The sequence below is a fragment of the Microcaecilia unicolor genome, chromosome 7 (assembly GCF_901765095.1).
Source record: "Microcaecilia unicolor chromosome 7, aMicUni1.1, whole genome shotgun sequence".
In the NCBI taxonomy this organism is placed as follows: domain Eukaryota; kingdom Metazoa; phylum Chordata; class Amphibia; order Gymnophiona; family Siphonopidae; genus Microcaecilia; species Microcaecilia unicolor.
The window spans coordinates 99085676-99106529 of record NC_044037.1 but is presented as its reverse complement, the minus strand read 5'-3'; the positions used below and the strand labels follow the sequence as shown (position 1 = coordinate 99106529).

The 20854-nt window shown below is 42.2% G+C and overlaps 1 protein-coding gene across 2 annotated transcripts in view; it reads left to right on the top strand.

Annotated features, from left to right (window-relative positions):
• CD19 (CD19 molecule) overlaps positions 1-17516 on the top strand; it is a 171849-nt gene extending 154333 nt beyond the window's left edge. For both annotated transcript variants that reach the window (XM_030208735.1, XM_030208734.1), the window contains 2 exons: positions 15752-15832; positions 16609-17516. In XM_030208735.1, the coding sequence (XP_030064595.1) occupies positions 15752-15832; positions 16609-16691 (164 nt within the window). In that variant the 3' untranslated portion in view covers positions 16692-17516. The remainder of the gene's footprint in view (positions 1-15751; positions 15833-16608) is intronic.
• Positions 17517-20854: the final 3338 nt, after the last annotated feature.

Genomic DNA, 20854 nt, shown 5'->3' with positions numbered 1-20854 from the left:
GCAACCCCAACATTATTTGTCCCTATGGATGGATTTGTGAACAGATCGAGAACCCTGCTGCAGTGACTGGGAGATAGCCTGATAACATTTCTAGATGTAATAAATGACTTCTTCTTGGAGCAGCTGGTCCAGGAACCAACAAGAGGGGGAGCCATTTTGGATCTGGTCCTTGGTAGAGTGCAGGGCATAGTGTGAGAGGTGGCAGTATTGGGTCCCCTGGGAAACATGATCAAGTTTGAGCTGCTATCTGGAATGAACCTGCAAAGGAAATCTACTGTAGCTGTATTTAATTTTTGAAAGGGCTACTATAATAAAATTAGGAAAATGGTTAAAAAGAAACTAAAAGGAAGGAGGAAGTGACGTCACGAATGCCGATGGCTGCCTAAAGCTGAAGCTCCGTTGCATCCCTGCATATAAGTACCGATAAAGTGCTCAAACACGTCCTTAAATACCTTTTTGTTGTTGCAAAATTCAGTAGGACTCTGGAGTGGTGATTCCGGTCTGAAAAACATCCAAATCGCAAGATGTCCTCGGCACAAAAGGAGGGTGAGCACCAGTCTGCGCGCCAGGCCGGTAAGGCGGCGGTCCGCCATGTGTTTGCGTCTGCATGAGTATCACACTTCGATTCGGATTCCGCTATGTCTAACGCGGAAGCGCCGACTGTGTCAACGAAAAGGGGCATTTCTAAAGATTTAGCTAAATGCCTAAAAGAGATACACGAAGAGATTAAATCCTCCAAGGAGGAAATCCTGGACCGGATGGACGTTCTGTGTGTTGATCTCCGCGAATTGGGAGGGTGCGTGGAGGACTTAGAAACACGTGTGGATGAACAAGCTGAGCACCTGAATGGTGCTGAAGAAATTTCACATCTCTTTGAATATTTTGAAGAATTACAATATAAGATCAATGATCAGGAAAATAGAGGGAGGAGGTGTAATCTTCGCTTCCGTGGTGTTCCAGAGGTTGGGGACAAAGAAGATGTTGTTGCGGTGGTAAAACTACTTTGTGATCAGCTGCTAGAATCGGAAGACATTATGGTGGAGCGTGCACACAGAGCTCTAGGGAGGAGGCAGGACAATAAACCTCGAGACATTGTTGTTTGCTTTTCCTCGTACGCTATAAAAGAGCGTTTGATGCAGCGGGCTCATCAGGTTCAATCTATTGACTACAATGGGGCTCCGGTAAAGGTGTTTCAAGACTTGTCTCAGCTAACTCTGGCTAAGTGCCGAGCCCTGAAACCTACCTTGGATATCCTACTTGCCAACAAGCTTCCGTATAGATGGCCCTTTCCTTTTGCTCTTTGCTTTACTGTGGGGGGAATGATGCATCACTTCAGACTGTTATCAGAGGTATGGCAGGTTTTGAAAGAGGAAGACCTAATGGCAGCTGTTCATCCACCGGTGGACATTGCTCCTGCATCTCGAGCAAAGCTTCAGCAATGGAAGCGGGTGGTTAAGAAGCCCAGCAATCCCCCGAAGGCTACTTGAAGAGACCATCAGATCATAATGCACATTTGTTTATATGCTGTTATAAATATTGAGTGGAACAGTTTTATAGGAATTATAAGACAGTTCTTTTGGATTTCAGATTAAAGATATAATGTTGTTTTATGTGGCCCTAGAATGAGGTAGGAGTGGGGGGTGAGAAATTGAGGCGTGAATGTGGTTTATTTTGTATGATGTAATATGGGGATAGGACGGTGTTTTGAGTTGAAGGGAATGCTGGGTGTGAGGGGTGGGGGGTTCTGGGTGGTCTTTCGGGTTGGTGGGCTACTTTCTCCAGAGTGCCTAGTTTAGGGGGCTTTTGATGATTTGGTGGGAGGGGTTGGGTAGGGTAAATTTGTACTCAATTGGAGGGTGCTTATTGGGGAATGGAGATGGGTTTTTTTTTTTCCTTTTGGGGTTTTTTGTGTTGTTTTGTTCTCCAACTGTCTTTCTCCCGGGCTGGTGCAGAGGTTGGCCATTTCCATACTTGCTATGTGTCATAAATGAGTATTGATCTAAAATTCCTGTCATACAATGTCAAGGGCCTTAACTCTCCCCAAAAGCGACAAAAGTTGTTTAGGGAACTGCAGATGAGTACTCCACATGCGGCCTTTTTGCAGGAGACACACTTTAGAAGGGAACATGAAAAATTGCTATGTCATCATCGCTACCTTTATGTTTTCTTTGCTTCTGATGCCAGCTCTAAGAAGAAACGGGGGGTTGCGATATTGTTACATTCTTCCTTGCAGGTGCAGGTACAGAAAGTAAAACGCGATCCGGCTGGTCGTTTTTTGCTTCTGTATGTGATGCTGAATAATTCATCTCTCTCTCTTGTAGCTGTATATGTACCTAATGAATCTCAGGGAGCATTTTTTTGTCCGGCTGGGAAAAGTGGTGCAAGCTGACCCATATGGTAAGTTGATATTGGGAGGGGGGGGGGGGAGACTTTAACGCAATGTTTGACCCGAAAATTGATAAGACTGGTGTGATCTCGAATGCTGACATTCAAAACTCTAAGGCTTTGGAGGCTCTGACCAGAACCCTGGCGGTTTGTGATAAGTGGCGCTTACATCATTCAAGGGAAAAGGATTATTCTTTCTACTCTCATTCTCATGATTCTTATTCCCGCATTGATCATATTCTTCTTGACATATCTCTTTCGCAGGGTCTTAGTGCTACAGGTATAGGTTATATTACTCTCTCAGATCATGCCCCAATGTGGTTGAACCTTTCCTCTTTCTATGAGGTGGATAAAGATACTAGGTGGACTCTAAATGTTTCCCTACTAAGGGATGAGAAGGTGTAGGCGGCATATCGGTTGGTTCTGAAGGAATATCTTGAAACCAACGTGGCAATGGGTCCTCCTATGGGGATTGTGTGGGATGCTTTGAAAGCTGTAATGAGGGGGGTTTTCTTAAAGCATGCAAATATTCGAGCCAGGGCCCAGAGGCAGGAGGTTGTGGCATGTATGTTGCGATTGTCATGACTTGAGGCTAGGCATAAGTTGTCGCAAAAGGTTGAATATTTGCGGGAGATTCAGGTCCTTCGCCTTAGGCTGGACAACATCTACTCAGAACAATTACAGTTTGTACGTGGTCAGCAACAGTGTTGCATCATTATTCTACCCAGAATAAACCTAGCAGATCTTTAGCTCTTAGGTTGCGGCAGAGGCAGTTTGACCATACTATCTTGCGTATTGGTGACGGCCACAATAAGGTATTGACCCAATCCTCCTTGATTCATCAAAGGTTTCAAACCTTTTATCAGTCCCTCTACTCTGCAGATCCTCATATTGAGCAGGATGCAATAGAAGCCTTTCTTGCTTCCCAGTCTCTTCCTTCTTTTTCAGTTGCTCAGCACTCGTTTCTCGATCATGTTGTTGGGGCTGAGGAAGTCGCCTTAGTGATAAACGATTTACCAACAGGCAAGGCGCCAGGGTTAGATGGATTGCCGATGAGTTTTATAGGGTATTTAGGGGGGAGTTGGCTTCTCTTTTAGCGGAGATTTGTAATGGAGTTCAGGACAGGGAGGTTCTTCCTCCTTCAATGAAGGAGGTCTGAATAGCAGTGATCCCAAAGCCTGGTAAAGACCGACCAATATCTATTCTGAATTCCAATGTTAAAATCATAGCAAATGTTTTGGCGAATCGGTTAGCTAAGGTTCTTCCAGATTTGGTCCACCCTGACCAGGTTGGATTTGTTCCTCATAGGCAAGCTAAAGATAATGTGCAGCGTATGGTAAATCTATTGCACGTAGCTAACCAGTCTTGGACCTCCTTATGCCTTTTGGGTTTAGATGCTGAAAAGGCTTTTGACCGTGTTCATTGGCCTTTTATGATGAGTGTTATGGAGAGATTGGGGATAGGTCTGAACTTTAGAAATTGGACCCAAGCTCTTTACCACTCTCCCAAAGCATGTGTTCGTATTAATGGAGGTAATTCGCAATTGTTTCCTTTATCTAGGGGGACGAGACAGGGTTGTCCTGTCTCTCCTATGCTATTTGCGCTGGTTATGGAACCATTAGCTATTGCTATTCAAGCTAACCCTAATATTACTGGGTTACAGGTGGCTGGTCAGGAATATAAATTGGCTCTTTTTGCTGATAACATATTGCTCTCCTTGACTAAACCCTTAATCTCTTTGCCCAATCTAGTTTAGCTGTTGGATAATTATTCCTCAGTATCAGGTTTTAAGCTAAATATGTCTAAATCGGAGGCAATGGCTGTTGGTATCCCGGGTCCAACCTTGGCTTCTTTACAATAAAACTTTCCATTCCGATGGGTCTCCTGGGGTATCAACTATTTGGGGGTTATCCCCACTAAAAAAGTTTCTGATTTATTTGCAGTTAATTATCCTTCTCTTTTAAAGGAGATATATAAGGAATTGGAAACTTGGGGGTCTATAGATTTATCGTGGTTTGGTAGGATTGCTACCATGAAAATGAATGTACTACCACGTCTGATGTATCTATTTCAGGTGCTTCCTTTGCGTTTACCCCGTTTCTTTCTCTCAGGTATTCAGAACCGACTCATGCATTTTATATGGTCCAATAAAAGACCACGTATTTCTAGAGTTTTGTTATTTAGAGACCAACGCCAAGGAGGGCTTGGTGTTCCCAATCAGAGGCGTAGCCAGGTTTTGATCTCAGGGGGAGCAGATTTTTATAAAATAGGCGCCAGCTGGTGTCAGCTACACAGCAGTGTCTGTGTTGTTGCTCAGGGGCTGTAGCAAGCACTGATTAATACAGGCTGTCTCTGTTGTGTCCTGCCTACAAGGAAACAGTAAGTTTCATCAGGAGGCAGGACGCAGAAGAGATCCCTGGACTGGCCAGAGAAGGCAACCTGTCTTCTTAACTACAAAGTAAAAATATTCAAATCATGACCATCACCTCAGGAATAGCACACACATTCCTTCCACTGCTAGACACCTTGTTTAAATTAGATGGGCTTTTGTTTGTTTGGTGACTCTACAGGATGTGAAGAACACTAGTCTGGAGCATTTTTACTTGGGTGACAAGTGCCACCAAACCTTGCCCTAGAGTCTACTTTCAAATAGGGATAGACACTTTGTGAAATAACACAAACCACTGCAAAAAGACACCAAAAAACTTATACTGAAAACTTACCACACATTATCAGCCCTAACCCACCTATGAAAAGACGGTGCTATAAATATTACAGTGGGACCTAGAGAACTGTTTCCCTAGGTGGTCCTGGAGTACCCTCCCCCCCCTTGCCATTCATGTTTTCAGACTATCCACAATGAATTTGTATGAAAAAGATTTGCATGTAATGGAGACAGTATATACAAATCAATGTCATTAGTATCTATTGTGGATATCCTGAAAACCTGACTGGAAGGGGATACTCCAGGACCAACTTAGGAAACAATGCCATACAACACAAAACTTACCACACCATAACAGCCCTAACCCACCTATGAAAAGACAGTGCTAAATATATTGCACTGGGCTCTGGAGCATCAATTAACCTACTATTGGGAAACTGGAACAAACTGCACTGTTACACATTCCTACATGCCGTTGTATCGCTCCATGGTGCGACCGCACCTGGAGTATTGTGTTCAGTACTGGTCTCCGTATCTCAAAAAAGATATAGTAGAATTGGAAAAGGTACAGCGAAGGGCGACGAAAATGATAGTGGGGATGGGACGACTTTCCTATGAAGAGAGGCTGAGAAGGCTAGGGCTTTTCAGCTTGGAGAAGAGACGGCTGAGGGGAGATATGATAGAAGTGTATAAAATAATGAGTGGAATGGATCGGGTGGATGTGAAGCGACTGTTCACGCTATCCAAAAATACTAGGACTAGAGGGCATGAGTTGAAGCTACAGTGTGGTAAATTTAAAACGAATTGGAGAAAATGTTTCTTCACCCAACGTGTAATTAGACTCTGGAATTCATTGCCGGAGAACGTGGTACGGGCGGTTAGCTTGACGGAGTTTAAAAAGGGGTTAGATAGATTCCTAAAGGACAAGTCCATAGACCGCTATTAAATGGACTTGGAAAAATTCCGCATTTTTAGGTATAACTTGTCTGGAATGTTTTTACGTTTGGGGAGCGTGCCAGGTGCCCTTGACCTGGATTGGCCACTGTCGGTGACAGGATGCTGGGCTAGATGGACCTTTGGTCTTTCCCAGTATGGCACTACTTATGTACTTATGTACATAAATGATACATGCTTGCAGAATCCTTCACCTCAGTCACACATGCAGAACATGGACAGACCCTCATCTATATAATATAAACCAATGGTCCATCTAGTCGAGTATCCTGTTTCCAACAGTGGCCAACCCAGGTAACAAGCACCTGGCAGAAATCCAAATTGTGACAATATTCCATAATACCAATCTAATACAGAATAGGGAGCCACAAAAAGAAAAAGAAAACAGAAAACACTATCACCACCACCAACAAAAATTGAAATAGAACCCCCCCCCCCCCTTCTCTCTGCCCAAGGAAGCCAGACTCTATAAACAGTGCAAGGAAAGCAAGTTTGGGCCAGTGAAGATTACCTCAAAATAACCTGGTCCTTAGCTGGGCCCTAGTATTACCATATTAAAAATGCGACCATACCATGCTTCTGTGGCTATGTTCCACTAATGTTAAATTAACTGGATTTCTTGAAAGGATTATATACATTTAGGATGCATGACTAGGGACACAAACATACACTTATTTATTCAATAGTACAATTCCTTATGTACAGCCACAAAACAACTTTTTAGGGTGGATAGTATTCCTATTATCATCGACCAAATAGAGGTAAGAGTTTTTAGTTTTGGCACAGGATAAGTCATCATCACAAGAATAAAATATAAGAAAACCAATGGACTGCATTAGGGGCTTATAGCCCATTTATGTTTAAGCAAAAGAGATCTGCAGGAAACAAAATATTAAATTTTATTTTGACTTATAAATCACTTGTCCCTGAAACATGCACAAACAACAGAATAATCCATTTGTGTACCTAAAAGGCTGCGCGGGGGAATGAAAACAAATTAATCAAACTGTCTGGCATCCTTGCATACAGTGGACTAGATGGCTCACTTTCACTTCGATCTAATAATTGAAATTGGCCAGCTTTTTCTCCCTTCTCCTCCTCCACCCCCCCCCCCCCCGCCCGCGCGCACGCGACTTACATCTTTCTCCACTGCCCGGCGTCTTACACCTCTCTCCAGCTTGCTCTCTCCTCTGCATGGTCATTTTGACTGAAGTGTTCTTCTTCTACCGCCGGCGATTGACACAGCCAGCCAGCGTTGGGGCCTCTCCTGAGGCGCGTCCTGCCTACTGTAATGCAACTTCCTGTTTCCGCAGAGGTGGGACGCGCCTCAGGAGAGGTCCCGACACTGGCTGGCTGTGTCAATCACCGGCGGTAGAAGAAGAACGCTTCAGTCAAAATGACCATGCAGACAGAAGAGAGCGGCAGAAGAGACAGAAGACGCACGACTCGCACGGGAGGGGGCAGAGAGGATATTGGTTTGCATGTGGTATAGGCGCCATTTTTTGTAAAAATCTGTTTAGGGGCGCGACCGCTCCCCCTGCACACCACCTAGCTACGCCACTGTTCCCAATATATATTGGTATTACAAAGCAGCGCAAGCGAATGTGGCCATAGAGTGGTATCAGGCTAGCTCTCATAAGAGGTGGATTCGTCTGGAACACGATTCGGTTGGAGGGTGTTTGTTGCGTTCGCTAATGTGGCTTCCACGGAGGTATAGGAAATTAGATAAGGGACTTTGTCCTTCAATCTCAACAACTTTTCATTACTGGGATAGTTTTTTTGGTACACAGGACTTGGTCCTTTCTAAGCTTATTCCAGTAATTCATAATCCACTTTTCCCTCCGGGTCTTGAATCTGGTATTTTTAAAAAATGGTTTGCAGCAGGTTTGGAATATTGGGATCAATTTTTTGACGAGGGCGAGTTTGTATCGTTTCAAAGTTTGACTGAGCTATATGCACTTTCATCTACAGCTATCTTTGCTTATTTGCAGGTTTTTGCAGGTGAAACATTTCCTTTCAGCCGGTGAGATAAGGGCTAAAGTTTTGCGAGAGGATTCATTTTTGGAAGATTTGTGTGTGGATTCCAAAGGGACAAGGGGTTTGATTACTTGTCTATATTCTCTTCAACATAGATGGATTCAGTCCCCCATTGAATATCGACAGAGCTGGCATCGGGAATTGGGGGTGATATTGTCTGATGATGATTGGACTGTTATGGAGCATGCTTTGTCATGACTATCTCTACTCCGTTTAAGGAGAACGCACTAAAGGTGTTGTATAGATGGTTTTTGACCCCTGCCCACCTTACCACATGTTCCCTCAGGTGTCATCTCTGTGCTGGAGAGGATGTGGGCAAAAGGGAACTATGGGGCATCTCTGGTGGACCTGTATTAAAGTACGTGCTTTTTGGAAAGCTGTGCAGTATAGACTCCAGAGATGGATCTCCAGGCCCCTGAAGTGGTCTCCTGAGTTTTTTCTTTTTCCAAAGAAACCACCGGGCCTAACCAGTTCCCATTCTTTGTTGGTTAGACACGCTATGATTGCTGCTAGGGTTACTTTGGCAGCTTCATGGAAGTCCTCGCAGGTTCCTTCAATTACTAAGTAGCTTAATAAGCTTTGGTATTTGTGTGAGATGGAGAGGCTCTGGGCTAAGCGTAATAAAACATTGGCTAAATGGGAATCTATTTGGCATCCTTTTTTGGCTTATTGTTCTTGCTGAAGTATATACCAAGTAGGAGAGGAATGGAGTTGGGGAACTGGGGGGGGGGGTGGGTTAGGTGGATCAGAGGGTGGAGAGAAAAGGGGAAGGGGGAAGGGGGTGGGAGGGCAAATGGGAAACGAAAAGTATAAAAATTGAAGTAACTTGTGTACTTATATTGTCTTTGGGGATATGTCGGCAAAGTTGTTATGTACGATATGCCTGAGTTCAACTTTACTGATTTTGCAAGTCCTAATATGCAAGATGTTTTTGTAAGTTTTGAAAGTTGTTTTCTCTCCAAAGTTTGAATAAAGACTTCAATTTAAAAAAAAAAGAAACTAAAAGGACTGGCCGCAAAGGTTAGGACGCTAAATCAGGGGTGGACATTATTCAAAAATGCTATCTTGGAAGCCCAGTCCAGATGCATTCCACACATTTGCAAAGGTGAAAAGAAGAGACAATGTCAGCTAGCATGGTTAAAAGGTGAAGTAAAAGAGGCCATTAGTCCTTCAAAGAATGGAAAAAAGACCCAAATGAAGAAAATAGCACTGGCAAGTCAGATGCAAAGCATTAATAAAGAAGGCTAAAAAAGAATATGAAGAGAAACTTGCCGCAGAGGCTAAAACTGACAGTAACAACTTTTTCAGGTACATCAGAAGCAGAATGCCTGCAAGGGAATCCGTGGGACCGTTAAATCATGAAGGAACAAAAGGGGCAGTCAAGGAGAACAAGGTCATAGCGGAGAAACTGAATGAATTCTTTGCTTCTGTCTTTACGGAAGAAGATGTAAGAGATCTGCCTGTACCAGAAATGGTTTTCAAGGGCGATGAGGCAGAGGAGCTGAAGGAAATCTTGGTGAACCTGGAAGATGTACTGAGCCAAATTGACAAATTAAATAGTAGCAAATCACCTGGACCGGATAGCTTACATCCAAGGGTACTCAAAGAAGCATGAAATTGCTGATCTGCTGTTAGTAATACGTAACCTGTCATTAGAATTGTCCGTAGTACCTGAAGATTGGAGGGTGACAAATGTGACACAAATTTTTTTTTAATTCTTTATTTATTTTTGTTATATTTGTACCCCGCGCTTTCCCACTCTTGGCAGGCTCAATGCGGCTTACATGGGGCAATGGAGGGTTAAGTGACTTGTCCAGAGTCACAAGGAGCTGCCTGTGCCTGAAGTGGGAATTGAACTCAGTTCCTCAGTGGTTAACAACAATAAACTGTATAGCTTCACAACATTTTCCTTTTTTCCAACTCCCACTCTGTACGCCTACATACCCCCTAGCTCTCCGCCTCCCCCCACAACCCCCTCATGTGACACCAATTTAAAAAAAAAAGGGTTGTAGGAGTGATCCAGAAAATTATAGACTAGTAAGCCTGACATCGGTGCCGGGCAAAAGAGTGGAAACTATTATAAAGAATAAAATTACAGAACACATAGACAAACATGGTTTAATGAGACAGAGTCAGCATAGGTTCAGCCGAGGAAAGTCTTGCCTCACCAATTTGCTTCATTTTTCTTGAAGGTGTGAATAAACGTGGATAAAGGTGAACTGGTTGATGTAGTGTATCTAGATTTTCAGAAAGCTTTTTATAAAGTTCCTCATGAGACTCCTGAGAAAATTAAAGAGTCATGGGATAGGATGCAAGGTTATGGTGTAGATTAGGAATTGGTTATTGGACAGAAAACAGAGGGTAGGGTTAAATGGTCATTTCTCTCAATGGAGGAGGGTGAACAGTGGAGTGCCGCAGGGATCTGTACTGGGACCGATACTATTTAACATATTTATAAATGATATGGAAATTGGAACGACGAGTAAGGTGATCAGATTTGCAGATGATACAAAACTATTCAAGGTTGTTAAAACACGTGCAGACTGAAATATTGCAGGAAGACCTTAGGAAATTGGAAGACTGGGCGTACAAATGGCAGATGAAATTTAATGTGGACAAATGCAAGGTGATGCACATTGGAAAGAATAATCTGAATCATAGTTACCTGATGCTAGGGTCCACCTTGGGGGTCAGCACTCAAGAAAAAGATCTGGGTGTCATTCTAGATAATATGCTGAAATTTTCTGCTCAGTGTGCAGCGGCGGCCAAAAAAGCAAACAGGATGCTAGGAATTATTGGGAAAGGGATAGTGAATAAGACTAAAAATACTTTAATGCTTTTGTATAATTCCATGGGGTGTCTGCACCTTGAGTATTTTGTTCATTTCTGGTCACCATATCTCAAAAAAGATATAGTGGAATTAGAAAAGGTTCAAAGAAGAGCGACCAAAATGATAAAGGGGATGGAACTCCTCTCATATGAGGAAAGGCTAAAGAGGTTAGGGCTCTTTAGCTTAGAAAAGGGATGGATGAGAGGAGATATGATTGAGGTCTACAAAATCCTGAGTGGTGTAGAATGAGTAGAAGTAAATCGATTTTTTACTCGTTCCAAAATTACAAAGACTAGGGTACACTCGAAGAAGTTACATGGAAATACTTTTGAAACAAATAGGAGGAAATATTTTTTCACTCAATGAATAGTTAAGCTCTGAAACTCTTTGCCGGAGAATGTGGTAACAGCGGTTAGCGTATCTGGGTTTTCAAAAAGGTTTGGACAAATTCCTGGAGGAAGACCACAGTCTTCTATTGAGGCAGACATGGAAAGCAACCACTTGCCCTGGGATTTGTAGTATGGAATGTTGCCACAGTTTGGGTTTCTGCCAGGTACTTGTGAAGTGGCTTGGCCACTGTTTGGAAAACAGGATACTGGGCTATATGACCACTAGTCTGATCCAATATAGCTAATCTTATGTTCATATGTCACACTGAGCCCCGTCTTGAGAGCCCCCCCCCCCCCCGGCAGTCTTGTGAGCAAAGCTCATCTGTATCAGTGGCCCTCCATCTGGATCGGAAATCAATCATGGAGCTGGGGTGAGAGAGAGTTTGTGAGCAGTGGGCCAGCAGATAGTGCTATTGAGCCTATTCTAACATCTTCTGTAATGGAGGTGGGGAACGATATAGTGGCAGGTACTGAATCTCCAACCCTTCAGCAGGAGTCTATGGTGGTAATGACAGCAGTGAAAAGAATAGGTATTTTGTTGTAATTACCTTTACTATCATGTTTGCAGGAAAAAACCAGCAATCATTGATGTAGTTTGGGAGGCCATTACTGACCTAGCCAAGGTTTTGGTTCAGCAAATTAATGTACTGGCACAGAACTTGCATGGTTTTATCTAGGGTAGATAAGATGCAGAGTTGGTGAATATGGCCACTCAAGCAGAATTAGAGAAAGATAAAGAGGAGAAATGTTCTGTTCAAACTGTATTGATTAAAGATTTGACCAATGTAAAGGGGGGAATACAGTTAAAGCTGCTAATATGTAGATCTTGAACTTTCCCTGGTCTAGAACTATTTCTCCATAAGATATGTTTCATAAATATTTAATTGAAGTTTTGGGTGTTCCAGGACAGCACTTTACAAACCCAGAATACTGCATCATTGATTTTATGGTCAAAATTATGAAATATTTTGATGCCTACCAGAAAGGACTTAACAAAAGATCTGGCTTTTCTACCCCACTATAAACCATAACATTGTACTGCTTTGTCACCCTCTTATCACCCACCCATCTGTCCCTGTCTCTCACCCAACCCACCGCACCCTCTTCCTGTGAGACTGTCATTGGAATTCTTTTGTATTTCCAGTGCTTTTTTTGTGCCGGTATGCAACGGTACGGCGTACCGGCACCTTTTTCTCCTCCTCCCCTCCCATTATTTCCAGCGATTCTCCACCTCTCTCCTGCCCTCCCATCAACGTGCAGCGATTTTTCCGTCCCTCCCCTGCCCTCACCTCTCCCATCTCCAGCAATTCTTTGTCCCTCAGCGTCCTCCTTCACTGCCTGCCAGCCAGTCGGACTCAGAAGCGAACGGTGCAGGTAGTGATTGGCTGGCAGCGTCGTAGCTTCCCTCTGCAAGTCCCGCCTATACGTAAACAGGAAGTTGTAGGCGGGACTTGCAGAGGGAAGCTACAACGCTGCCAGCCAATCGCTGCCTGCACCGTTCGCTCCTGAGTCTGATGCTGGCTGGCAGGCAGTGAAGGGGGACGAAGAAACGCTGGATATGGGAGAGGTGAGGGCAGGGGAGGGACGGAGAATTGCTGCACGTCGATGGGAGGGCAGGGGAGAGGCAGAGAATCGCTGGAAATAATGGGAGGGAAGGGCAGGGGAGAGAGAATTGCTGGACATGGGAAGGGCAAGGGAGAGAGAATTGCTGGACGTGGGAAGGGCAGGGGAGAGAGAATTGCTGGACATGGGATGGGATGGGAGGGAAGGGCAAGGGAGAGAGAATTGCTGGACATGGGATGGGAGGGAAGGGCAGGGGAGAGAGAATTGCTGGACATGGGATGGGATGGAATGGGAGGGAAGGGCAAGGGAGAGAGAATTGCTGGACAAGGGATGGGAGGGAAGGGCAAGGGAGAGAGAATTGCTGGACATGGGATGGGAGGGAAGGGCAGGGGAGAGAAAATTGCTGGACATTGATGGGAGGGCAGGGATGAGATAATTGCTGGACATGGAGGGGAGGGCAGGGAAGAGAGAATTGCTGGACATGGAGGGGAGAGAGGAGAATCGCTGGACGGGGAGGGGAGGACAGGGAAGAGAGAATTGCTGGACATGGAGGGGAGGGCAGGGAGGAGAAGAGAGAATTGCTGGACATGGAGGGGAGAGAGGAGAATCGCTGGACAAGGAGGGGAGGACAGGGAAGAGAGAATTGCTGGACATGTAGGGGAGAGAGGAGAATCGCTGGACAGGGAGGGGAGGACAGGGAAGAGAGAATTGCTGGACATGGATGAGAGGGGAGAGAGGAGAAATACTAGAAATGGATGGAGAGGAGAGCAGGAGATAGAGGAGAATTGCTGGACATGGATGGATGGAGGAGTTGGCTAGGAGAGAGGAGAAATGCTGACTTGGATGGAGGAGAGGGGAGAGAGAATTATTGCTTTATATGGATACAGAGGAGGGAAGAGAGATGAGAAATGCTGGACATGGATGGAGGGGAGGAAAGAAAAAAGAAGATGCACATGGATGGAGATGAGGGAAAGGGAAGAGGAGAAAAACTGCACATGGATGGAGAAAATAGGCAAAAGCTGGATCCATGTTATACCTCCGCCAGTCAATTCCATGGAGGAGGACCCAGCTTTTACTTATGGATGCAGGGCAACAAAAGAAGAAGAAAGGAGGAAAGTAAAGAAATAAATGGAAAGGAAGCCCTGGAAACGGAGTTAAGAGAACAGATAGAGAGCAGCAGAATCAGAGACTGAGACCAATATGGATAGAAAAACAAAGTCACCAGACAACAAAGTTAGAAAAAAATCATTTTATTTTCATTTTGGAATTTGTCTTATTTTGCACTGGGTATACTGGAGCTGTAACAGCTTACAGAAATTATTTATAATGAAAAATAATCACATTATTTTTTCTCCTATGCTAGTATAATATTTTCAATGATGTCTGTTTATATGCGCCATGGCTGGTATAAGGGGTGTGGCTAATGTGGGTGTGGCTATAATAGGGGCAGTGCCATGTGTGGTTACCCTGCCCACAATGAGTACCAGCACCTTTTTTTCTACAAAAAAAAGCACTGTGTATTTCACTCATATATTCTGATATGTCAACATTTGCTCATTTCTGATCTGAAGGATTACCTTCGAAAGCTAATCAAAAATGTATTGTAAGTCCAACAAAAAAGGTATAACCTTATTTTCTTTTCTCTGTTTTATTTCTTTGGCATCTTGCTCTAAAATGTATTATTTGCCATCATAAACTACCCAAGGGCAGCAACAACAGGATAATGAAGCAGCATAAGATTTGGATTTGGGATATCTAACTGATTTTTTTGAAGCCTCTGGTTCTGAGTCATTAGTGGCTTCCACTCTTATGATAATTTTTGCTTTGCCTGCGAATAGACTGGCTGTTAAAAATTTTACTTTAAAATTCAAAAACTGTTTCATAATAATCAGATTTGAATATTACCTGATATTTCGAGAGAGACTCAAAAGAAAAGCAATTTGTATTGTTACATTCAACTGGGTGGGAGGATGGGATTAATCTTAAGTTTCCCTGCAAATATGTGGTACAATTAAATTCTCAAAAGCTTGAGGGTAAACAATTTCAATTTGTGGACCCTAAACAGCTTAAAGATTTCTTAGATGCTAGAGTTGAAGTGAATGTTGTATGCCCTCCTACATAGCAGGCTGGAATCTGAACACAGAGGTAGCAATTGTGAAATAACTCAAAATTCTTGTTATAATTTTTTTTCCTTTCTTGGAATCAATTTCTTTGTAAGTGTGGACAAAAAAATTGTTCTCATTGTTTCCTTATATTTTTGAGCTAAATGTTTTTCTTTTTATTGAATTGAATGTGAATTGCACAGTCACATTGTTTTGTGAATTATTAAAAATACTAATAAAAAAAATTAAATTCTCAAAAACTTATATTGTTTGCTTCTCAACTGATAGCATTTTTGGCAACCAAGAAGATTACAATTGAAGGATTTCAGGATACTTTAGCTAGATCCACAGTTTAAATAGCTCTCTTATGAAAATGGTAGGGGCTAGCACAGAAATCTTTCTTAAATACTCCACAGTAACCTTGGAATCTTCATAATGTTGTCTATATAGAGTGAGGAGGTTTTTATTTTCCTACTACTTGTAATCTTACTTTCAATTTCCTTCTCTCATTTCTATTTCTGTACAAGTTTGTATTGCTTGATTTAAATCGCAAAAATAAAACACACACAAGAAAAAAAGGAATAGGAAGGACAGGAGTCTGCCCTGAAGGGGGAGAGAGAGGGACTCCAATTCCAAAGAATGAAGAGAAAGATCTCTCTGCATTTACTGATTAGTGATCATAATTTAGGCAGGGGATGAACTCCATTAGTGATTTTAGGTAGAGGGTATCATTAATGCTGCAGTGTTTGTTTGGATCAATTAGTGAATTATTTCAAGAAATGTTTTCTTTTACCTGATTTTTTTTGTTTGTTTTTTGTTTTTACAGATAGGAATTTCAACAAGCAGAGCCCTTCACTGATAATGAAATGTCCATCCTTCAAGGCAGACAGAAATAACTGTTATAAAGGTAGACCACCAAGTAAAACCTAATTCCCAGAACTGGTAGGAAAAGTGGTTTTGTGAAAGATTTTCCTTTGTTCTTTATTCCATATCTGTTCCATCTTCATGAACTTCTCAAACTCTCTCGCACATACCCTGAAGACACCCATGTCTCCTGCTTTAACATTCCCTCATACCCTGGGGATCCAACTATGACTGTCCATGTTGATACCTTAGGATCTGCCTTCATCTTTTATAGATCAAGCCATTGCTACCCATTTTTCCTGCTTTAGGATCCTCCCTTGCCCCTTCTAGTTAAGGCTGGAACAGGCTATATTTCTTCTGCTTAAACTGATTCAGACATGGGTTCACCCCAGTCCATGTATAGAGGTGTAGTCCTGCTTTACTTCTGGAAGTCAGAACTATCAATTCATGTATGCAAATAAGGCAAAACCAGGATTAAATTGGCCTGATCAACAGAGAGACAATTGTCGCTCAACTTCTAGGCGGAGTAGTCACTGCTGCATTTTGGGTTTTTTTTTGTCTTAGTATCTTCTCTTACATCATAAAGGAAATCCATCCAAGACTGTCCAATTGTACTGTCTTTGGGTCACATCATCTCTTCTGCAGAAGATGAAATCATTTCTATTCACAGCTCTTGGCTCTTTTCCGACCCATTTTAGGAGATCCAACCATTGCTCCTGTCTTAGAAGTTCTCAACTAGGCAATAAAGTGCATGCCCCCAAATGACTAGGACATGAGTCTCTGCACTGCTCTAAACCTTTTCTGCCCTTTTCTCAACAGATATGAGTGTTGCTCATACATCACCAAACCTACCTAGAGGGAGTACACTGCAAAGGAAACTTGCCTCCCTTAGCACCAAATAAAAATGGAGGTAAGATAGGATACCCATGGGGAACCCACGAGAGCTGGACAGCAGCGAACAATATATGATCGGACAGTGGAGAAATGCTATACAACTGGATGCTAGTGAATGCAACAAAATAAGTGCATGCACAGATTTTGTGGTATACTGTGCAAAGACAAATGGATTTGGGCTCCTAACTTCACTGTTGTTATTTTATAGATTTAGGATCACATTTTTATGATGATAATAATTTATTGTAAAGTCTGTACATAGATGCTAAAAATGCAGAAACCTAAATGAACAGTTAAAAAAAAAAAGAGACCATTAAATGAAAATAGATATAAAATATTCCTTAGTGCTCACTCTGGCTGGTAAAGGATGACAATATGTAATATGGTTTGCTGATGAGGCTGCTTTGTGATGCAGGGAAATTAAAATCAAATATAACCAATTAAAGATGTGTGAATATTCAAAATACTTAGTTTCCTTTTATAGAAAATAAATTTGTATATGATAATAATGTTTGTTATATGAATTACTGTGTGTAACAAGCACATCACTATTAGAGCCTGTTTTTACCTTTAGGAAACTAGACAAGAAATTAGCTGACCAATGACACCAACCAAATCACAGGACAGCTTTTAAAAAATGCAAGATAATATGACAGTACGATCTGATCTTCCTGAGATGAAATAGCCTGTTTCCCCATATGAAAGAAAAAAGACATTCTACTTTTTCATGGGTGTGGAGAGCAGAATGAAAGTAGGAGCTGGGGGATTCACTGCTATTACATCCTATCCTATATAATAATTCTCACCTCCAACAGGATGTGCTTGGGACCGTGCCTGCCTGAAGTGGTCTGCTAGGCAGGCATGCTCTGACCTCAGTGACAGACAATTTGGCAAAGCAAAACAATCTGAATGCTGGCCATTAGGACACAGGGTTGATAGGAGAGTTTTAAAAGACTGAAGGAACCGAAAGTGTTAAATGGGGGGAGGGGGGGAGTTCTGAACCACTGAAAGACATGAACATTTGGGAAAGGAAAACAATCTGAATGCTGGCCATTAGGACACAGGGTAGATAGGATAGTTTTAAAAGACTGAAGGAAACGAAAGTGTTAAACTGGAGAAGGGGGGGGAGTTGTGAATGACTGAAAGACATGCAAATTTGGGACAGGAAAACAATCTCAATGCTGGCCATTAGCACACATGGTACATAGGAGAGTTTTAAAAGACTGAAGGAACCAAAAGTGTTCGGGGGGGGGGGGGGGGGTTCTGAATGAATGAAAGAAATGAAAATGTACGAGAAGAACACAATCTGAATGCCGGGCATTTGTACACAGGGTAGATAGGACACTTTTTTTAAAAAAATGAAGTACGTGAAAGTATTACATCTTGGGGGAGGGGTGAGGAGGAAAGCGGTGGGGTATCCGGATACTGGGCGTTAGGGCCACGGGGGTACATAGACTTTTGAAAGCCATAAGGAACCCAAAGTGTGGGAAGGAGGAGGAAAAGGAGGGGAGGGAATGGGGTGAGGGGCATTAGGAACAGGGGAGGGGGCCCTGTCACACACTCTCATTCTCACACACACACACTGTCACACAGTCTCACTCTGTCACACACCCGCACATTCGCTCTGGCTCTCTCTCTCAAACATACACACTCCCAGGAAAACCTTGCTAGTGCCCATTTCATTCGTTCCAGAAACAGGCCTTTTTTACTAGTTTGAATTAAATTGGATGAATGGTTCATAAGAACATAAGAATAATCATACTGGGACAGACCAGTGGGCCATCTAGCCCAGTATCCTGGTTCCAACAGTGGCTAATCCAGGTCACAAGTACCTGGCACAAACCCAATTAGTAGAAACATTCCATGCTACCAATTCCAGGACAAGCAATGGCTTCCCCTATGTCTATCTCAATAGCAGACTATGAACTTTTCCACAAGGAACTTGTCCAAACCTTTTATAATCCCAGATACGCTAACTGCTGTTACCACATCCTCCAGGAATGAGTTCAAGAGCTTAACTATTCTTTTGGTGAAATAAATATTTCCTTTTATTTGTTTCAAAAGTATTTCCATGTAACCTCATTGAGCTATTAAAAAAAACATAGAAAGAACATGGAAAAAAGTGTGAAGAGTGTTTGAATATTTGTGAGGTGGTGGTGCGGGCTAGTGTTTTGTGACATGGCTGTTTGTGGGGTTTTGTCACTTTTTAAATGCTCTTTGTAGAGCCCCACACCTCAAAGTTTGTACTTACAATAAGTGAAAACAACCTGTACTGGCAACAATAGACATACATAATAAAATAAATAAAAACAATTCCAGTGCTGTTAAATGTGTATATTTTTTATACTGTTTCACAGTAGTTCTATCATTAGGTTTCAATTTACTGTTTTCAAGTTTACCGCATTTATTGTATTTATGCTTATTTACTGTTACTGGTTATTTTACTATTGTTATGTCAACAAAATTTTATGTTAAACTGTACCTGCTGCACACTACCCTTGGGTGAATCTCTTCATAAAGGTGGTTAGTAAATGTCAATCGGTTAATAAATCTCAATAAATAAATGGAAAATAAAATGAACGAGGGGAGATATGATTAAGGTCTACAAAATCCTGAGTGGTATAGAGCGAGTAGAAGTGAATCGATTTTTTACTCATTCCAAAAGTGCAAAGACTAGGGGACACTCAAGGAAGTTACATGGAAATATTTTTAAAACAAATAGGAGGAAACATTTTTTCACTCAATGAATAGTTAAGCTCTGGAACTCTTTGCCAGAGAATGTGGTAACAGCGGTTAGCGTATCTGGGTTTAAAAAAGGTTTGAACAAGTTCCTGGAGGAAAAGTCCATAGTCTGCTATTGAGACAGACACGGGGAAGGCAATGCTTGCCCTGGGATTGGTAGCATGGAATGTTGCCACTATTTGGGTTTCTGCCAGGTACTTGTGACCTGGCTTGGCCACTGTTGGAAACAGGATACTGGGCTGGATGGACCATTGGTCTGACCCAGTATGGCTATTCTTATGTCCCCTAGTCTTTCTACTTTTTGAAAGCGTAAAAAATCAATTCACATTTACATGTTCTACACCACACAGGATTATGTAGACCTCAATCTTATCCCCCTTCAGCCATCTCTTTTCCAAGCTAAAGAGCCCTAACCTCTTTAGCCTTTCCTCATTTGAGAGGAGTTCCATCCCCTTTTTGATTTTGGTCGCTCTTCTTTGAACCTTTTCTAATTCTGCTATATCTTTTTAAAGATGCGGCAACCAGAATTGAGTGCAATATTCAAGATTGCACTATGGAGAGATAGAGAGAGATTATAATATTCTTGGTCATATTTTGCATCCTTTAACTAATAACTCCTTGCATCCTGTTTGCATTTTTGGCTGCCGCTGCCACTCCCAAACATTGGGCAAAAGATTTAAGCGTATTGTCTACAATGACACCTAGATCTTTTTATTGGGTGCTTACTCCTAAGATGGACCCTGCTATCAAGTAACTATGATTTGGATTACCCTTCCCAATGTGCATCACTTTGCATTTGTCCACATTAAATTTCATCTGACAGTTGGTTGCCCAGTCTTCCAATTTCCTAAGGTCTTCCTCCAATTTTTCACACAGTCCACATGTATTTTAACAACTTTAACAACTTCTGTGTCATCTGTAAATTAATCACCTCACTTGTTCTTCCAATTTCCAGAACATTTATAAATATGTTAAATAGCACCGGTCCTAGTAAAGATCCCTGTGCCACTCCACTATTCACCTTCCTCCATTGAGAAAAATGGCCATTTAACCCTACCCTCTATTTTCTATCCAATAACCATTTCCTAATCCAAAACAGAACATTGCCTCCTATTCCATGACTCTTTAATTTTCTCAGGCGTCTCTCATGAGGAACTTTGCCAAAAGATTTCTCAAAATCTAGATACATCAACCAGATCACCTTTATTCACACCTTCAAAGAAATATAGAAAATTAGTGAGGTAAGAATTCCCTTGGTTGAATCCATACTGACTCTGTCCCCTTAAACCATGTTTGTCTATGTGTTCTGCAATTTTATTCTTTATAATAGTTTCCATGGTTTTGCCCAGCACTGGTTAGGCTTACCAGTCTGTAATTTCTCAGATAATTCCTGGAACCGTTTTTTAAAAAATTGGCATTACACTGTCCA